Source organism: Frieseomelitta varia, unplaced genomic scaffold (assembly GCF_011392965.1).
Source record: "Frieseomelitta varia isolate USP_RPSP 00005682 unplaced genomic scaffold, Fvar_1.2 scaffold_32, whole genome shotgun sequence".
Classification (NCBI taxonomy): domain Eukaryota; kingdom Metazoa; phylum Arthropoda; class Insecta; order Hymenoptera; family Apidae; genus Frieseomelitta; species Frieseomelitta varia.
The window spans coordinates 132,336-153,808 of NW_025110057.1; the positions used below are offsets into that span (position 1 = coordinate 132,336).

General features: G+C 41.4%; 1 protein-coding gene across 1 annotated transcript in view; it reads right to left on the minus strand.

Annotated features, from left to right (window-relative positions):
- Positions 1–17,009: 17,009 nt before the first annotated feature.
- Positions 17,010–21,473, minus strand: part of LOC122530001 — a 77,974-nt gene continuing 73,510 nt past the window's right edge. The window contains exon 14 of the mRNA XM_043656598.1: positions 17,010–17,780. Coding sequence (XP_043512533.1) covers positions 17,550–17,780 — 231 coding nt within the window. The 3' untranslated portion in view covers positions 17,010–17,549. The remainder of the gene's footprint in view (positions 17,781–21,473) is intronic.

A 21,473-nucleotide genomic window follows, 5' to 3' on the forward strand; every position in this document is an offset into this window, starting at 1 on the left:
TGTTAGGCAAATGAATCGATGGCACCATAAACGTCGAAACGCGCTGATCAATGCATTCAGCATTATACCGGATGGTCCACCGCAAATGGAACATCCGAATAGTGCGTCGAAGGCTCAAAGAGATTCTATTTAAAGGGGGAATGTTTAACAAGCTATTCAACGTATTCGCGTTTCCTGTTCGCTACTAATGGCGAACAGAATACTCGGCCGCTCTATTTTAGGCGAATACAGTGCAACACAGTAGCGGCCGCTGCTAGTTTCTTACGCTCTGAGGCTTGTTTCTTACGCGATCTTCGGTAAGACGATCGAATCTGAAACCGACGAATCGACCCCTGCGTACTCAGATTCTCAGTCTTCTGAACCTGCTAAGCGAGCTAATAAAATCCTCGTCGTCTCTCCGCGCTTCAAGAACTTCGTATCCATCCTCGCGAGCTGTGCAAGACGAGTTTCCACCTTGCGAACATAAACGTCCCGCTTGGCTGGATCATCTGACGCTGATCATGTCAAAGTTCGCTCGAAATTTCGCGTGCACGGTTGGTTAAGCCGTGAAATTTCAATAATTTTTAGTAATAAACGCGTGTTACCTTCTAGGAAAGTATAGTGTTTCCGAAGCACCAGTTTCTGACGAAGTAACTTGGAAATGAACTCGACTGAGTCCCAGAAACGAAATCGATTTAATTTTCTTTTTCCGAGACAGTATAATTCTTGTGTTATCAGTATCTATAAATCCGATTGTTAAATTCTAGTAGCAGATGTGTCAATTTCATGTTTCTCGCAACAGTCAACAACTAGGACAACTCAGTCTGGATTTGTTTCAGTCTTTCTAATTATTTCAACACGTCGTGCACATCGACAACACTGTTGTCGTGCTTAATTTTTCAATAAACATGGCACGATCCCGTCCCCGTAATAACTGGTACATTCTCTCGCCACCAGTGAAATGTTCGTCCACACGTGCAACGTGCATGTGTGCACACATGGCTGTTATTGGATATAAATATCCGTACGTGGCCAGTTATGGCACACACGCGACTGTGTCGAGCGTACATGCGAGTATCGATACCCCTCCTGGTCTAATGAGATTCACCGGAGGCGCAAGTACAAACGAAGAGGGTTTTCCGAGCGGATCCGATCGATCGACTCCTCTGACCGATTCTTCGATTATTCCCGATTAATTGGACGCCTCTTTATCAAGAACGTTCAAACACCGGTTATCTTTTCTTCACGAAGATTAAGCAGTACTTTTTACTTCGCTTCGGGGAAAAATATTATAGTTGGAAACGAGAATAATTCCTCCTCTTTCTCGAGTAGTAGCTCTAGTACCTGTTAAAGTTTTATAAAAATGGAATAAAACAAGTCTAATACGTTTATAATAAATTTGGACTTGTCCAATCTCTGCAGCTTCCAAACTTTACTAAATTTATTTTTTAAACATCTTTTGGTACTTTGTCACTGTTTACTTTTAAAATCACGCGGATACGTCCTTTACGAATAAAGGGAAATCAATGATCCGAAGCAGCCTGTATCTGTTAAAAGATATTGAAATATGTATCTGTGTAAAAAATATTAATAACAAAGCTTATGAATTAGACTTCTTATTTATACCTTCAGCTGTTCGTTTTTTTTTTTTCATTTTCTAACAATCTAATTTAATCCTGCGAATTTTTCATTAATTCCCAATATTTCGAATCAGGCAAGTTCAGATCAATGTACTGAAATTCCAACCGAGGATGAACATTTACAACAGTACAGTATTGAGTAAGTCTACAGTATTAAGTTATTAAAACAATTTACTGATTTTTCAAAAAACAAGCGTCGTTTCTTATATCTTTCCAAGTTCAAAATATCGACGTCACTGCACAAACGAGCTGCGTGCAATTCGATTTTATTTTTCTTTTTTTTTCAATTTCCCAGAACTTTCAAGATTTGGAGCTCTGGTTATTGCACCGAGATCTTCAATTACTCGCGAACAACGAGAATAACTCTCGTGGCGCGATCTGCGTCAGCCGAAAATAGCCGATTCTCAAGATCTGACTCACTCGATTCGAACGTCGAATTAAATCTCTATATTTTCAACTGGTTATCGAGCTGATTTAGACGGTCGTTGTGCGTACTCACCGCGGCTTTGTTTCGCCCTTGTCTGCTCTATTTGCCGCCCAGACTAATTATAAGACACGTCACGCTCGCAGCGTGAAAAAAAAAGCACCGGTCTATTTTGATAGAAACCGGCCTTTCTCTCCAGCGCGGAATCTGGACCGCACGATTTACGCGGTCGTTCAACTTGCAAACATCCTGATTAATCATCCTTTGATCGCTTCTTGCGTCAGTTTACCCATCGTTTTGTTTCAACCGTTCTTTTGTTTCAACAGAACGCTCAACAATCGATTCGTTGTTGTTTCGTGAATATCGTTCCTGGTTCTTATTTCCATCGGGAAGACCGAGGTCTTGTTTTCGTCTCTCTGTGTACAGTTGGCAGCTGAAAAGGCGAATACTTTGAAGAAGAGAAAGCTGAGAGCCGGACGAAACTTTGTTAGCTTCAGGTTTGAGGAGAGTTGATAAATCATTATTTCTTCGACGAGTTGATTTTAGTACTCTAACATATTGGAAATATCTCAATGTTTGATAAAGAAGAAATATTTCCTTCTATCTCTATGCCAAATAAACTTTCAACACCATAACGAATGGGTACTTTAGGAAAGTAATTTTCACTAAAGATAAGCCACGTGCATAATCTGAGACGCTTAAAATAATTAATTTATTCGTTAGAGGTTCGAAGAAAACATACATTGAATGTGTTTTACATTTTTAATGTGTTACGTGCTTTTCATTTGACGTTAAAGTACTCAACGAGTTGACAACTTATGACTCTTGTCTATTTATAACGGAATTGTTAATAAAAAAAAAAAAAAACGAAAGTACTACATACTTAGACGAGAATACCATTGACTGTTATAGTATTAAAGAGTCAAACTTTAGAGGGTAATTTCATCCCTTACACTTGAATCACCACGATGAAAAAAATATAAAATCTACTCTTGTTAACTTTCCTTGCAAGCTTATAAAGTTTCACCTAAATCATCCTTTCCTTGCTAATTACGTTACCTACATAGTTTTTATTATTACAGCAAAACTAAATTAAACTAAACTAAACTACTAACACTAATGCAGTCTATTACAGTTTTGCTGTGATGAACTAAACTAATATTACAGCGAAACTAAACTACTTAAACTAAATTCTCATCGATATCTGATTAAATTCGAACTCGCGCTCGTCGCGAGTCCATTTATTCGAACCTGAGTTAACCTATTATATACAGACGAAAAATCACCAAGGAGAAATGGAACGGCTGTTACACGAACTCCAACAAATTCATACAAACGTAGTTCTGCTGTAGATACGATCGACACGTCTGCATGTATTTTGCTTTCATGCGTCTGTCCACCGTAACAAACTAGAGCACCGAATCGCAGCCAACCTCGCAGTCATCCTCGCGGCCAGTACGTGGTCAATAAATGTGTTGAAAGAAATTACCCAGTAGGTAAGATGGGCGAAAGGGGATGGAAGAAGATCGCGGACGAACGTGCTCGTCTAACCCCCTCGAATCCAATTATTGGACGAGCAGGTGTTTTGACAGTTCGCGCGGTTAAGCGTGTACAGAGTGGCAGCAGCCACATGCTCGCACGCTGAAATATACCTTTAAATCCTCTCGCCGCTCGGCGAGCAGCCGAGGGGTAAGTGGGGTTAAGCTGGCCTAGTCGTGAGGTCGCGTCAAACAGAATCGTAAGAGGGATGTTACCGGGTTATAACGCATACCGGACGTTTTATAAATTCCACGGCGCGTTCTGCAAGCAATGTAAGATCATTTCCGCGGTTTGGTCAGTTTCGTCTGAAGCAGCTCGCGAAACTTCTCGGGCGCTTGTAACAACTGTTTATGATTATGCATGTTGTCTGTGTCGCATAATGGGACATTTTATAATTTTGTGCAACGACGTTCGATTATTAAGATCAGACTGTGGTTGTTTATGCATAAATATAAATATAAATATAAATATAAATATAAATATAAATATAAATATAAATATAAATATAAATATAAATATAAATATATATTTATATTTATATATATTTATATACAGATCCTAGTGTGTCAAATAAATAGAAATTTTGCAAAATAATGAGCATACTTTTAATATCAATTATTTCGTTTTAGTATGGTGTCTGTCGTTGTACAGCGTAGGAGAAAGAAATTAATATATATAGTAGAATGTTAAACTCTACTTAGTTTGTAATTTAGTGTGAAATGCAGCATAATAATTGATCCAAACTTTAACCGGTTGGAAATTATTATTATTACTGAACGTTATATGATTATTATTGAGGATTGTAATGATCACAGAGAGGTATAATACACGTTCCTGTGTATTTTTTTGATAGGTTGTTTCATGTTCATTAAAATGAGCTAAGATATGCTACGTAACGTAAGGTATAATGCCGTATCCTGTCTGTCGACTAAGATAACAATTACATTCTTGTTTGAAAGTCTTAAAACGCTTTTTACTTTTACTTAATATTTATTTATCGCAAATAATAAAATCATTATGTCGTATATGTAATTACTAATGCAAGAACACTTTCCAGTACAAACTTTCGTTTAACGGTTCCAGTTTAAAACAAATAGTTTAAATAGTTTAACAGTTTCAGTTTAAAACAAATAGTTTTAATAGTTCCAATAGTTTAAAACAAATGCAACATCTGTTCCCAAGACTCTTGACACGTTTCTAAATCCTCACGAAAAAAAATTTTTCTATTCTATCGGTCTTAATTATCAATTCCCAATGACTGAAAGGTCAAAGTTAACGAATGATTCTTTCTCTTTTTTTCTTTTTTCACGAAATGGCGGACCTTGGACCGCGAGGAATTCGAAAACGGAAGTTTCTCTGTCCTGAAAAAAAGAAAGAAAGAAAGAAAGAAAGAAAGAGAAAAATCACTCTGATTCATCGCGTTTCTCCGCGAGTATTTTTAACCAAGAGGAATCCTTAGGTGTGGCACAGTTACAGATTTCATTCAGGCGTCCCGCGGCCGACCGATTCGCGTTTGCATTTGCGTTTGACCTATATGCGTTTGCGGTCTGCGTTCGTGCACGCGTGGACGCACGTCCAAATTGGACGATCGATCCGCGGCCGGCCCGCGCGATATCGATATCGCGCTGCCTGCCCTCAACATTCAATTTCACCGTGTCACTGTTTTCGCCGAGGTGTTTTGCCAAGGCACGACCGAGACTAACGTGCGAACAGACTGTCCCAATCATGTGTGTGTGTGTGTGTGTGTGTGTGTGCTCACTGCAAACAGCTCGACGATTTAATTAATGTCCGCGACAAACTTTCGCCGGTAAGACGCATTCATTAGCTACCGACCGGTTGGCCCGATCTATAGATTCAAGACTAGTTGATTCAACGAGAGTTGAATGCAGCTCTGAAGACTGATAGAATGGAATTAAATTTCATTTCCCGTTGAAATAGGGATCGATAGGTTGCAGAGCAGACTGCGGATTTCCATGCATTTGTATGAAATTTAACAGACGAGACAATTCTCTATCCGGATTTTCATTCTTCCAGTTACATCTGCAAAAGTATGAATTTAGAACATTGTTATATGTGTATCTCATTTCTTGATTGTGAAGTTTATACCACAGATATATAGTGACAGATAAAAAGGAATTTGATCTATCAAGTTAGATCAACGTTTCGCTTGCAGTTCTTTTTAATCGATTCGTATTGGCACATTATAGTATACATGGGCTGTGAGAGAAAATTCCATCTAATATCTTTTTGATCGTTATGTCTTTCATCTGAATTTCATGATTTTATGAAATTTTCAGAGTTTTGGAATATCTAGAATGTTATGATGAATTATTTAATGAATTGAGAAACAAGTGCTAAGAAGACGTAGCGGATTTTTAGAAAACAGAATTATAGTTGACGAGAGCAATGCAAACGAATAAAATGTAAAGTGTACTTCAGAAAATAAATTACTGCCGCTACAGTAATATCGAAAACTTTCTTTCATCTGTAACCCATTTTTGACAACTTAAAACTATTAACAACATATCTAAAAAATTCTTCTATCCACTACCGTTCACTACTAAATGTCCAGTGCTATTATTTCTGACAAGTTACAGCTAAAAAATATATGAAATATATAAAATATATAAAATAAGTATAATATAATATATAAAATAAACATAATATAATATATAAAATATATAAAATAAATATAATGTAATATATAAAATATATAAAATAAATATAATGTAATATATAAAATATATAAAATAAATATAATGTAATATATAAAATATATAAAATAAATATAATGTAATATATAAAATATATAAAATAAATATAATGTAATATATAAAATATATAAAATAAATATAATGTAATATATAAAATATATATAAAATATATAAAAAATTCCTTTGTCCCCCCACTGTGCACCAAGATTCATCCAGCTCTATAATTTTCGACGCATAAAAAGAATGTCACTAACTACGTTAATTAATGCACAAGCGTCTTCGAGGAAGCGGGGAGGAGGAGAAAAGAATACAGAAACTCGGACAGAGCTTTTATAATTTCAGAGGCCCGGGAGGACCCGTTCGTATTTATTTACCAACGCCTCGGCAACTCGTTAGTCGTCAGTATAATAATATTGTAACAAGTACTCGCGCTCTTGTACGCATCGTCCACACGCACGCTCACGCACCCTCCACTTTGAATATTCTCTCTTTTATTTTTCACTCTATATCGTACACCCACGCCATCCGCACCGGTGTGTCGTTTATTTCGTTAATATTCGTACTTCTCGTCGTTTTTCTCTATTTTCTTCTTTTTTTCCCTTTTTCTCTCTTTTTGTTTTTTTTTCTTCTTCTTTTTGGTTTTTTCCTCGTTTCCCCGTTTGTCTTGATGGCTTGCTCGCATATTTTCTAAGCGGCCTGTGCGTTCCTCGAACGGCCATTGTTCGCCAACTCGTTGGAAGCTATCGAGGCACCACCGATAATGACCGAAATTCGACGACGATGGCAGCTCGAGGAACTACGTCCGATATTTTTCTAGGTGATTTAGGTACGCGTGCGTACCTTCGTGTATATGTATATTATGTATGTTCATATGTATATATATATATTTATATATATATATGTATATGTATACTTATGTATAGGTATATACAATCAACGTTACATCGGTATCGCGCTAGAGGGTTAGTCGAGAGGGGTTGTTGATGTTTTGCGAAATCTAAGGGATGTCCTGTCTCCCACCCATATGTTCTTTCCTCGTGTTTCCCGCGAACTAAAGAATTTTGAAGTCGCACGAGCTTCTCAGAAACCATGTCACCGATCAATCTCGCAGAGATTATTAACGACTGTACAACAGAAATCTTATTTTCTTTTTTTAAACTTACCAATCGCGAGGAGAGATAGCGTAAATAATAAACTTCTGTGACACACTTGGATAAATCGTCGTTTTTCATTGTATTTTAATTCACGTAATTTTGATCGATGCAGCTTCTGAACGACTCGTATCCAGACTGCGGATCTTTATGCAATTGTGAGAAATACGAAGACGCGGAAAACGAACGCAATGCAAACAACACGGAGGGAAACGTACAAAGCATTTAAAACATCACATTCCTCGCCGGTGAATATTCAACCGGTGAAATAACGCTCTACTTGCATTTCGTTTTTTCCCCGCCCCCCATCCTTTCCGGAAAACATGAAATTGCATAAATATCCACGGTCTAACGCAGCCAGGCTATCGATTACGAATTCCGTTGACCGAGAGGAATTTGTTCGTTCCGCCCCGATTATTCGCCATTATCGTTGTCCATTAGCAACTACGGTAGAATTACGGTGCAAATTACCAATAATCACCGTCGTCCATTTGTTATTTACAAGTAGAGATTCTCTCGAGGACACCCCCGCGGTTCAAACGGCGAATCACTTGATGTCTTTCTCTTTTTTTTTCTCTCTCTCTCTTTTTGTTCCATTAACATTCGATGTACGTTTTCAGGGATGATTTTCAGGGATGAATTTGAAGGAATCTACGCGTAGCCATCGTCTCTCCGTGTTTTTCGGTAGCGTCGAGCCGAGCGAACGACTACGCTGTCAGGTCGGAATATCAATCGCGGTTACGGTTTGCTTACAATTAGCCTATTAATCTTCCTTCCGGCATCTCGTTGGATCGAAGCAGAAAGCGGTCATCATACACAGGGTTTCCGGACACACACACACACACACGCATACACACACACATGGACAACAGGCTCTCGTGCACGCGGTTACGTTGCTTTCGAGTACACCACGGGACAGCCAGAACACCGTCGTCCCCCTTAGTTTTATTATACTCTCCGCCTAGTCTGCTTTCCTGTTCCGCGTGCGAGCCGAGAGAGATCTACTGAAAGCGACGTCCCACTTTCACGCCTTCTAAAGTGACCTCCTCTGAAAGGAGCGTCTCGCAAGCATCTCAGTTCGTTAAATATTCACGCGATGGAAAAAGTGGCGCCGACGTACACTCGGTCTCCGTAATTTTCACCGTCGTTGGCCACTCGTTTGCCGAGCGGTTTGTCGAAAATTCGATTCGCGAATCGGCAAACCGGCGGCGGTTCAGACGATTACAATTTTTATACATGGCGACGATCATTTTGATTCCGTTAGAAGGAGGGAAGGTGAATTTATTAGAGAGCTTAACGCGCTCACACGTCGATGGGACGTGGTCGGCTCATCTTTTTTTCCATCCGTAAGCGTACGTACGTTTGACTGAATGTTGGCTGCTTACGAGACGAGAGGTCCTCGACGGCTGTTACGAGGATTTACGTGTGTCGTTCAGGAAGGGTGAAAGCATTTTGAATGGTGCGCTACTTAAGTTTACGTTACGTAACCGTACGTTTTATATTACACGCGTGGCCGGGGTCAGAGTGCGTTTCAAGTAATAAAATATATGTATATATATTATATATATATGTATATTATGTATATGTATATACGCACACGGGTATATATGTATAATTGCGCGCGTTTAGTAAGTGTTAAGTGTGTAGTCGGAGAGGTTGAGCTTTCGTTCTGTTTTACCAACGGCGAATTATCGTCTTCCGTAGGAGGCATACGCGAATTGACACCATTCGGAGATCGAACGATCATCGGACCGTCTCTCAAACAAATGTACCAATTGCAAGAAATCTAAAGGCGCGTACGGATTTGTTATTCAATCTCGTCGCATGTTATTTATTATTTTTCGTAATAACGAAAGCAAACGATAAGGAAATCGTTTCTAAATCTGTCTACCGATACCAGCGAGTCTACACTCGTTCAAGAGATATAAGTGTTCCAAGTAACGAGTCGCGATATAACAGAACGCAGAGTTTAGCATCTCTTGTCGCGACGCATTGGTAACGAGACAAAGTAACAAATATACACGCGCTCTAAGAACTCAAGTAACAATATACAAGCGCTCAAACGATGTCAATCGAGTAAGTGTAACGTTGGAAAAATTATTTAACATACCCTCCACCAGTGTAATAACCGATGAATGGTAAAACAACTCGCGAAAGGTTGACATAGCTTGGTGTCGGTACCGAGTGGTCACGGTACCAAGAATGAGGTAGTTCTCCACGAAACTAGTTACTAAAGCAGGGTAGGTACTGGGGCCGACGATACCAGTTTCTCGCCGTTGGTAAAACAGGAACGCTTTCAGTGAGCTTACTTACTAGCTAAGGAATCGAATAAGAGAGGACCACGCGGTTTAGTGCCGCGTGGAAAATCGATATCTGACCCCTGCCACATTTGTAGCGTTTCTCGCCTCGCGTTGATACATCCGCAATCAGTTTTTGAAACGTAGCGATTGGCGTCGATATGCCGGTAACAGTGTTGCCATGTTCAGGTATTTTCTCCTCGCAGAGCTTTTCCCCTAGACGATATCTAGGGCGGTTTTCGAACTCGGTCGGTAAATTTGCCGTAGGCGAAAATTCGGACCGAGTTTTACTCGATCGGACGAGAAACGAGAGAAAAAAGGAAAAAAAAAAGGATCGCAAGAAAATAGCGCGTTTCATCGGCAGAAAACGTGTCGAATCGCTCGTCTGTCGCGGAGAAATCCCTGTAGCAATGGCAACGGGAGCGCGAACGGGCCACTTTTGTGTGTTTTCTTCATTTTTTTTTTTTTTTTTTTCTTTTTGTTCTCATAATCCTCACGTTCGAAAAAAGCATCGAAAAAACTGAAGCTACCAGTGAAATAAATCGCTTATTGGCTGGCCACTTCTAAGAGGCCTTGATATGTTCGATTGGAACCATCGTGTCTTCTTTTTCTCACGAATTGTTTTTCGTCGGCCTCGTGTCGTCCACGAGGCGACGCTCGTACGAGCTTTTTGTCTCGAAACGACGCTCGGATCGGTCTCGCGATTTCACGTCTGTTTTTTTCTTTGCGCTTTGGCGTTCGTTCCATAAATTATTGCCATCGCTTCTTTTTTCGCGAAGCTCTCGGAGCTTTCCCTCGAAAACAACTGCAAAAACAACGGTGCCGCCGCTCTCTTTTGTAAATCGATTCCCTATGAGTCTTCGTACGTTTCTTTGGAGCGAACGAAATAAAAACGGCGAACGTCTGTACAAAGTGTCGATATAACGGGAGCAACTCCTCTGTTTAACGGATATGTTTGTCGGAACGTCGAGTCCCGTCAACGAGATCTCTACTGCAAGTAGAATCGGCCCGTCATACGAAGACCCACGAGCGTAACTTATAGGAAGAAACAACTTATCCCTCGTCCACTTCTCTCCACTTCGTTTTAAACATCCGGCACACGAACTCGTTATTTTCCACCTCTGTTCGTCCTCGACGATCGCCATCGGATTTCCATCGGGTTTGGGTTAGGTTCTCGCTCGATTCTCACGAAGCACAGAAGTGTGCGTAACGACGAAAGTAACATCGAAAGCATACGAGACACACACGCAGTTAGGCCACACGAGTCTCGCCCTCTCACGTAGCTGCCGAATATATACGCGAGGCTACAATTTACATGTACAATCGTGCCGAACGTAAATCGCGTAGAAACACGGGAACGATCGCGAGTCGTGTGCGTGTTTGGTGCAACTCCGACTCTCGGTGTGCTACGATAGATAGAACCAACGTAAATTTGTGCATCCGTTCCCCCGTTACAACACCGAGGGAACTTTAGAATCTCTTCTTAACCCATTAAGGACCAAAGAATGATTTATCACGAATATTTCAGTTCCTTTCAAATTTTGTAAAACTGTCGAATCCAGAAGAAATAACGATGAAAAGATATTAATTTCTTGTCACAATCGCAAATATTCTGTACGATATCTTCATCGTGGATGGAATTGTAACATTTGTTTTTAACTTTCTTTCTTCTTTTTTTTTATTAGAATATGAATTTGACAGACTCGATTAGAACAATCGAACTTGTCAATATTCTTCTTTGTCAAAATTAATATTGATTTCTGTTTAGACAGAAACATAACTGTACAAATCTATCGTTTGGAAACTGATGATTTGTACGTAGACTATTTCGATACATGTTAAAGAGCGGCTGTTTCAATGTTGTTCCAAAGTCATTTAACAATAACTTTTCAATCGTGCAACGACCGCCGTTTAATACAATCACTGTCAAGCAATCTAGCTGATCGTTATTAGCAACGAAATTGTAAATCCGAATTTGATGATACAAATTGATCGATGATGTTGTTGCATCAACGCAATCTTGGCCCTTAATGAATTAACAAACGCGAAAAGTATTTTACAAGCCGATGAAATCTTCCGTGCTTCGTGAAAATAGTCACGTACGCTCTCGCACACACATACATATACGCTTGATTCTTCGTTTTCCTTCAGTTTCTTCCAAACTGTTCGAAACTCCGATATAGAATCGATCGTTTTACGTTCTCACAGGTAAAAGATCTGTCGTTACACCCTTCCCCGGTTCGTTTCATACGTTCGATCGCGATGGAACATTATCAGCCGTTCGTTCCCCTCCCCCTCCCCCTCCCTCCTCTCGCCCCGGCAGGGCCGAGAATTTCGACGCGAATTAACATATATACGCGTTACAATTATTATACGGTTTCTCCTACGTGCGTGTTATGTATAACGTGACATTTATACATTTCGCCCTGGCTATATAACCCGTCAACCCCCAAACACACCTCTCCCCCACCCGTTTTTGAGCGACGTGCCCGTGGATCGTAAACTTTATACATTATTGCTTTGCCGATAGCCACGTCACGTACCTACGATCCGGCACACGTTCGTCCCGTCGAAATTCCACTAATTGCGCGGACGCGTTTCGCCGACTTTCGCCGCGGCGGCGACGCGACGCTTCTTGTAATTTTTGTGGAGTAAAACTCGAAAACGTTCCCGGGAGTGAGAAACGTTGACTAACGAGATTCGCAGAAGAGCCAATTTCGGCCAATTGTCGTGGAAAATTTGTTGACAGACAAGGAAATTATTTTATCTAAATTTGAAGCGAGTTTCACGGCGCGACTGTTCGTCGAGTTCAAAGATATTTTCAGGGCGGTATTTCGAAAAGGTTAGGCCGGAATTTTGTAGACAGATTTTTGGATTTTTGTGAAACTTAACTTGAAACTTAACTGGAAACGAACGAAGAATGAGTATGCTTTTTTTTCGCGGAAAGAGTAATCCTTGGTGTTGAGTAGCAAGTTTGGTAGAAGGAAAAATTTTGAAATGTATTAAGAAATAGAAAGAAGAATCACTGTATTCCGATAGTGAGAAATAAACGATGACTCTTGCGATACAGGCGCAAAAGACTTGTCATTTTCAAATACAGCGACTTATGACAGACCATTTTTCTGCAGCTACCAAGTTTAACCTGCCCTATCTTTTTGCAATACGTGTTTCAAAATTCGAGAATGCTAATTAATCGTAATTGTACCAATGTACATCATCATTGAAAAAAATGTTAAATTAAAACAGTATCGATTCTCAAGGTCCATAATTGAATAATACATCGTCGTTCGGTCGAGAAATATTTTAAAGACACGCGAAAGATTTTGAATCGAAGAAAAAGTATTTCGGTTTCGAACCACTGTACATCTTTTGTTGGTACGAGGAACACGTCTTTTGTTTCGAACGAACGCGAGCCGGAATCTCCCTCGAACCTCTTCACGCTTCTTTTCTTTACACGGACTGGCGCGCGAACGCACGCACAATTAATTCTGCTAAATTGACGAATCTCTTTCATTCTCAGACCGTCGTTCCTTTTCATCCTCGCTCCGAAGGCTCGTCGGCTTCCCCTTCCGTTTCCCGCGTTTTATCTCGCGATCGTGACTAACGTGGAACACGTATTCGTACGTTGGAACAGAAGAAGCGCCTGTCTCGTTTAAGCCTCCTTTTTTCCCCTTGAGCTCGAGCCGCGTTTTCCCGCTTGACACGCGGCAAACTAAAGCTCTCTTCTCTCTCTCTCTCTCTCTCTCTCATTCTTTGGCCGTGATAATTTTCGAACCTTTTGTTTCCGAATTAACCTTTGCTTTATGTCGTCTCGCGGAAAATCTGGAGGAAAATGAACGAAATAGAGGTAAGTAGCCTAAAAATCTGACAAATAGCCTATAGCTATTACGTGTTTCCGCTGTTCAGAAACTTCCGACGATTGTGTGAGTGAATGTGTCGTGTCTTTTGTTTTTTTTAATTTTATTATTTAATATATTTTTTTAATACTTTTACGTCTGTAACTATCTTTGACATTTTTAGTCATTTTTCTTTTATTTGTGCTTATTTATTATTTCTTTTCGTAATATTTGTGGACCTGCGTGATTTTTGTTTAAACAGCAGAATATCGTGTTTTCAACTTTACGTCAAACATAAACGCTTAATTGTGGAAAGCAGAAATACGTTGGTACAAAGTCAGATAGTTGGATGTGAGATTACTGCTACTAATTATAATTTATAATTTTCCAGCCGAAATGTTTTGATTAGTGAAAAGAATAAAATCAGTTTTTGTTCATTCCCTAATAAAAATATTATCCCATATTTTGGTATATACATATTTTATATTATTACTGAAAATTATATAATTACAATATTGAAAATTGCTCGTAATTAGATTGTAGTTTCTTATGCGTTCATGAAAAATTTGAAACCGCAAAAATATACAGAATTATAATTATAACATAATATAAAAATACATGTATATGAAATATCCAATGTTAATCTGTATTACTTGTAAAAATTTATGTATCAACGTATCATTTCATAACAAATTTATATGTTAATAATGGAAACACTGTTCTCTCTATATGTATTATAACTCAAATGACATTAAAAGTACAAAGTTGGTGTTCGTTCTATTGATTTGGCTACTTTCCTCGATTAGTTCGAATCTCTGACTTTCTTTCGCCGATCGGGAGGGAATCTTGCGACAAGTGTCGCGAGTTTCGCGCGAGACAATTGGGAAATTTTGCGAAAATTCGCCCCATTTCGTGCGAAAAGTTTGGCCAGCCACGGGGAGATTATAATCGAGCCGACGAGCGGAACGAGGAGTTTTTCCCGCTGAATAATTTCAGGTCGTGTGTTTCCGCGCCGTTTGTAAACGTCACGCGTCCGGGAAGCTGTTTAGAAGTTTCCCCTGTTTCCCGCTTCTTTCTCTCCTGTCCGCTGACAAATCGACCGTTTCGAGAGCGGCTGTCTCTCGCGCACGTACTCGCGTACCATTCACGAAACGACCGAATTATCGCCAACTCCTGGCGCTATAATGCGCGACTCGTGTCAGCTTTGTCGTGTCACTGACTAAACTGGTAATTAAACAAGCAGGATCCCTGGCTTTTCTCTATTATCGAGCGAAATGAGCGTCGAAACCAGCGTCACCGTCATTCGTGAAAGAAGACTGAAATTGAAATTCCGGCATTGTTGCTGTAATTACGGAAATGTAATTTAGAAATTCTCGATTGGCCTGGTTTAGAAATTCTGGATTTATCGACGAAAATCTGTCACTAAAAATCTGATATTGAAATCTACTGACAGTAAGAAATTATCTTTTTACATGTAAAAAAAAAAAAAAAAAAACAATTAAATGAAAACGAATGGTATTCCAAAAATTCTAGGCGTACGACAGAAAAATTATTATCGATTATGAAACTTATAAAATAAAAATAAAAATAGAAATTTTACATATGTAACAAGAAGAGTAATACTGACCAAAATATTCCACGTTCCAAGTGAAACTAGAAGAAACTATTTCAAAAAACTCTGGAAAGACTAGCGTCGACTGAAATATTCCGCGTCCATAAACAAGAATGAAATAGAACTAGAAAGTATTCCAGAAATTCTAAGAGAATTGTTCCGAGAGAAAGATTCGTTTACCGATTAAAATTATTATTTCGATTGCACAAAATTAGTCTCTGAAGTAAACTCTACAAATCCTCCATCTATAGCAAAAGAATTCGCATCGATCAAAGAGAATTCTTCGCCAATAGACAGCCGCTCGCTCACGTTCGATCGTTCGAAGCGATACGTTCGTACACGTCCGCGTACGAATTCTTTCTCAGTCATCATCCGCATCGATTCTACTTAGTTACAACTCTATATATAACAATCTACAAATTATCTACACACTCGAGCCTCTTGCGGTATGCCTGAAAAAAACGCCCGTTAGATTTTTTAGCTCTGAACAACGTTTAATAAACACCTAATGGTCCGATTACAGGAGGAGCGTTCGCGTTTTTTTTTTCTCTTCAGCTAGATTACGTTAATTACATGGTAGGTTAGCGCGTTTTCATTTACAGACTCTACGGTGCTTCCCTTTTATACACACGCGCGTTTCGTCGTTGCGCGCGATCGAGGATCACGCCGTTCTCACCGTCCTCTCGCCGCTTCGAACCAAATAAGAATTCTTTCGTGAGGGGAGATATGCGAGAAATTTGCTTAATTTTCGACGTGACGTTCGCGTTCGACGACTTCGAAAAATTTGCAATTACGCCCGTGTCGCGAGCGGGCACCTCTGTTAATGGGGGAGGGAAGAAAGGAGAGACGTAAAAAAGGGAAATGGAGAAAAAGTTGGAATCGAACCGCGAGCCAGCGTTTCGAAACTCGAAGAGATCCGGCAAAACTATCACCGATACGTTCCCTCCTTCGAATCGGGGCCACGGTTATCGAGTCGATCCACCCTTTCGAGGCCAGTTGCACAGATATGTCGCGCGCGATTCTAATGACCGAGATCGTTCCGGGATTTCCGGGATTCGTCGGAATATCGTCGCTGATCCAGCAGCGAGAGTGGCTGACGGAGCCACGTGTTTGGATCCACGGCCATTCTCTGCATATGGGATCCCTCCTCCCTCTTATTATTGACCACGTCCGCGGGAGAGGGTTGTTTCGTTGTCGAACGACGCTGTACACCGTGCGGCAATAAAAATTCTGACCGTGTGCGCCGCGTGCGCTCTTTTCGAGAGAGATCGAACGTGGTTACGATGGAACCGGTCGGCCGACGTGGAGTAAACGACTTCGATTCGCGGCCCACGGGAAAGTACGAAATTCAGAGGGACAAATAAATGGGTTAACCCTTTTAGCGCTGATGACAAAGATATCTCTTTTTGACCGAGCGAAATGCGCCAAACTGATGCAGCTTGGCTATGTAGGTTCGAGAGAGAAATGATAGAAACGAAACAAATAATTATTAACGATGGTGGATTATTGGATTCTTCCAACATGGCTCGCCCCTTTTCAAAGTTTCACCTACAGCGATTCGCGCCACGCTGCTGCCCCGAAGTTTCAAAGCATTTTCATTCTCGCCATTTGCGAAGATAACGATGAAAAACGTTTAAAAATGTAAATCAAATTTGAATTTTAAATCATTAAATTTAAATTTTAGATCCGTGTTCTTCAAGCGAAATTAATCTTCTACGCGGATTTTTCGAAAAATATTGTAATTACAAATTTCAATTTCAAATATAATCAATTTCAATTTGAACACTTCGATAAGGTACGATTTACGAATACAGTGTCTACTTACTTTCCTTTGAGGTTTCAACGCAAGCTCTACAATTTTCTAAACGCCATACTGTGTGCTCGGCGCTTTTCTCAGGCGTGGCCGGTTATTCAGCACTAAACGGGTTGAATCAATCTTCGAAGTACAAATCAACAGAATAAACGGGGAGAAGGAAACAACAGAGAACAGGAAAGAAATAAAAAATCAAACCTGAGTGATTAATTGAGGTGCTAAGAAAGCACCGGTCCTCGATCGCGGGCAACGATGCATAAATTCTCTACTCGTTTGATCCACGAGGCACGAAGATTAGAGCCCCGTTTAATAAACTGCGACTTCGACGTTCGTTGATGATCCAACAGCCACGAAGGCCATCGCGCGCGATTCTCGCTGGGTTTCTTTCTTTTATTTCTTTCTCTCTCTCTCTCTCTCTCTCTCTCACTCTCTCTCTCTCTCTCTCTCTCTCTCTCTCTCTCTTTCAGAGACGTTCGAGCAGCTTTTTCTAGGCGTTCGAGAATTTTCAATGGTCTCGATAGGAAACGAGTATGGGTCGTTCGTGTCACGAGGCGACCAGGCACGTCGACGCCGATCGAAACAGGCTGAGCAGCAGGAGGATCGCGACCAACAGGAAGCTCGACGACCTCGACAGGCCTCCGACCTCGTTGCTGTACGGTAACTTGACCTCGACCTCGGCCATCTTGAAGATGGAGAGCAGCGGGTGCGTGTGGACCTCGTGGTGCTTGTTGTTGATCTTGTCGCTGAGATCCTGCAGCATCGAGGCGCACTCCTCCTGCGAAACGTCAAGAATTCGTTAGAGAGATTGTTCGCGGCGTTCGTTGCCTCCTGAAATTTGCATTACCGCCGCATTACAGCGACGCGCCACGATTTCGGGAGAACTGGATTCCGTCGACATCGACGCGATATAATTTATCTGCTCCCAGCGGTACTAATATCCTTGCGAAACGGGACAGATTAAATATTGAAATTCGATCGTGCTACGAAATCGGCTACGAGATGGGCAACCTCTTGCGCAACATAACGCGAGAGAACTCGGAGGGTTTTAGGTTTATAGGTCACGGTCGAAAAACAATCGCTATTCTAGAGTAACAGAATTTTGAAAGGGTATAATAGAATTGCAGGTCAGCAAATAGAACGTGACTTGGTAAGTAATTTAACAGTCTTGCGCTGGAATGTTACGAACGTCGGGAATTTTTTGGTCCCAGAGTATCCAATACTTTCTCAGTTTCAAGTATAATTAAGTAACCTAACCCAGGCAAAACAAATAAGAAATTTATTACTTCTCAATAATTTCTATCCAGCGATGTCATACCAAACGACGACGAGCACCAAAAAGAAAGCGACGAATTGTTGTATACGGTTTGGTCGCTCGTTATGGTCCGCAATACGGTCAGTTGCCAGCGCAACGTGGTTAACGAACCTTCAATCTTTTAACATCAAATATCTCGCAGTGGCAGAGAGATCCTGTCACGAACCACGATGTTTCCAATATCGGTCGATATTGAATATTCCATGGGAACTTATACTATTAATTAATTTTAGCTTATAATGTATCTTCTCATTCGTTAATAATTCCGTGCGAGCGTAATAATCTGATACCGTGAGAATGAAATATAGAGCTCTGAGTCTCTTTCTATTTTTCCTTTCCGAATTGAAAATTCAAATTCATGAGAATTAAACCTTTGAGAAGCAAAACATAACGTAATCGTATTCTGAGGATAATTAGTTTGGCATCGGTTAATACCCGCTAACTCGCAACGATGCAGCCGATCTAGATAATCGATCGATTCACGATCACACGTTGAAAAGTGCGGAATCGTAATGCGACAGAGTTCGCACCCTTGATCGTAACTTACGCGTGCAATCGTAATTCTCGTTGTAACAATTTTTGCATAAATCGTGTAAATTACGAGTCACGCGGCGGAATGTGACTGTCGAGGGCCGTTATCCTGATGATTTAATTAAGTGGAACGGATAACACATTGGCCCTGGGAACGCAGGATTTCCCTTGTAATCAGAAATTAAATCACGGCCGCGTAATATCGTTGAGCCCTGAAAATTCTCGCTGTCCTTTGTCCCCATTGTACGCCAGGGCCAACGTCGTCCGCCGCGGCGCGCCAACTATTTCAGATAACAAGTGCTAATTTTTTCCGTCGTTGCGTTTAAGCCGCGGCACGGCCCCTCCGCCCAGCGAAATTATACTAAATTAACAATAACAAGATTCCTTTGTCCGCGGCAACGGGCGAGCCTCTTCCTCGCGCTTATAAAACACACACACACACACACACACACAGCGGGCTTGCAGTTTATTACCTCGAACAAACTAGTTTGTCAACCTCGCCGCCGCTGCCACTCTCTCGTCATTCTCCGATTCTTTTCCTTCGGTCGTGCTGACTTTCGCCCGAACGAGACGAAGAGCGTTCGCAATACACGCGGGAATATCGAGAATTGTTTCAATTGCCGTTCGAACGCTTGAAACACGAGTGCAAATGTGACAAACTGTGCTAAAAGTTCAATTTTCAATGCACGCGAGCAGGACAAGTAGTATATACGTTTCAACACTGAAGTTCGTACAATTGTGTTCGAACAGTTAACGCAAATGGAACAACCACGAACCTGATGCAATTGCAAAATTTGTTGCACACATTCACAGGCTTCGTTAAAATGCCTTTCACGCTAAAAACCGTCCGACGTTCAAGGATTCTCTGGATTAAAAGCTGTATAACTAAAGACTAAACGATGTATAACGATGTAAAAATTCGTGTAACTAAAACATGCACAATATATACGTATTCACCCCTCTAATCGAAATTGTTACCGTGGCCTGATTCAGCCCGCGATATAAATATCCGAGACGAGAAATAAAAACGAAGTAAGAGCGAAAGATCAACGGTAGAAGGAGATAGAGAGAGAGAGAGAGAGAGAGAGAAAGGGAGCGGTGATCTCGCGGTGAAAGGGAGCGCTTTTAATGCGGTTTTAATTCGCTCTGACTTCGAGAGGAGAGCCAGGCGAATAATTAACTCGGTTCCAAGGTCACGGTCGCATTAACTCAAAAGGGGCGTGTTTCACGCGCGCCCGAGCACGCCCTTAAAGTTTTTCCATTCCCCCCCGAGGGTAGAGAACAGCGTCCTTCCTAAAACGTTTTCTTCGGGGATCTCCCTCTCGATATCGACTTAACGACGCCAAATGTAACTCGCGCTCCGCCGTTCTCCGCCGGTTCTCTTCCCTCCTCTCTTCCTCCGTGCGCATCGATTTCCATTTTCAACCCCTCGTCGTATCATTTTCCCTCTTTCCTCCTCTCTGCTTCTTCCAACCCGCTCCAACCGTCTCTCCCTTCCTCCCTCCCCCTTCCCCCCCAAGGGCTTCTCTTTTCCCCTTTATTTCGCCTTCTTGTTCACCGTCGCCGAATTTACCCTCGGCTCGTTGAATCTTTAATTTCCGGCGGAGGCGAGACCGAGGCCAGAGCCGGATTTTTGGCCGATATTTTTCGGAGAAGCAGGCTGCCGGCCGCTATCGTGGTGCTCTCTGACGCTGCTGTGCGCCACGTGGTCCGACCAGAGTAGCAACGAACGCGTCTGCGAGCCCCACGACGTCACCACGTCGTGTCCCTCTCCTCCTCGTCCTGTTACGATAGAAGGTTCGCTGGTTCGTTCGTTCGTTCGTTCGTTCGTTCGTTCGTTCGTCCGTTCATTTCGTCGAAGCATCGACGTCGGATTTTCAATGAAATTAAATTCCAGTCGAAAGGAGAGAGCCAGCCAGCCATCTACCACCCCCCCCACCTACACCCTTCTCCTCCGTGCACCCTTTCGAATAACTTTCCGCGAGCGAGCAGAGGCCCTCTGGTTCTTGAAATTATCGATGCACCGGGAATTTCCCTGTCCTGCTGCACACGCCATTCGAGCGATATCGATCCATATCGATTCGTCCTGGTATCTGTCGCGAGCACACGGATTTCTAACGCGAGTCCTCTGCTACTCTGTTCTATATATACATACATATACATATACAGGGGACATATTCCCACTTTTTTCGATCCTTGTTTTCTCTCCGAGGGTAATATTTTTTTTTCCCCCGTTCGATTCTTTCTTTTTGCGTGTACTTTTTTTTTCCGACGTATCGCACGTATCGCCTGATCCTCGGATTTTCGGAATGGAAAAGAATTTCAAAGTGTGTCTCGACGAAACGTCAGCGAAGCAAAGTCCTCGCTCGAAACGATAATTTATTCGGCGAAACACTTCGAACGAGGACGGCGATGTCATCATGCAAGTTGGCTATACCTGCAAAAACTGTCGAGAATGACACGCGTGAATCTCGCTAACGCTTGGCAGTGACAAGTTTCTGAACAATTTGCTGAATTTCAGGTGTATCTTTATTATCTTCTCTCGTCGCGAGCCGTCTGCTCGGTATCAAACTCAGTTTCGAAATCCAGGGACGAAAAGAGCGTTTCATTTTTTTCGCGCTCGGT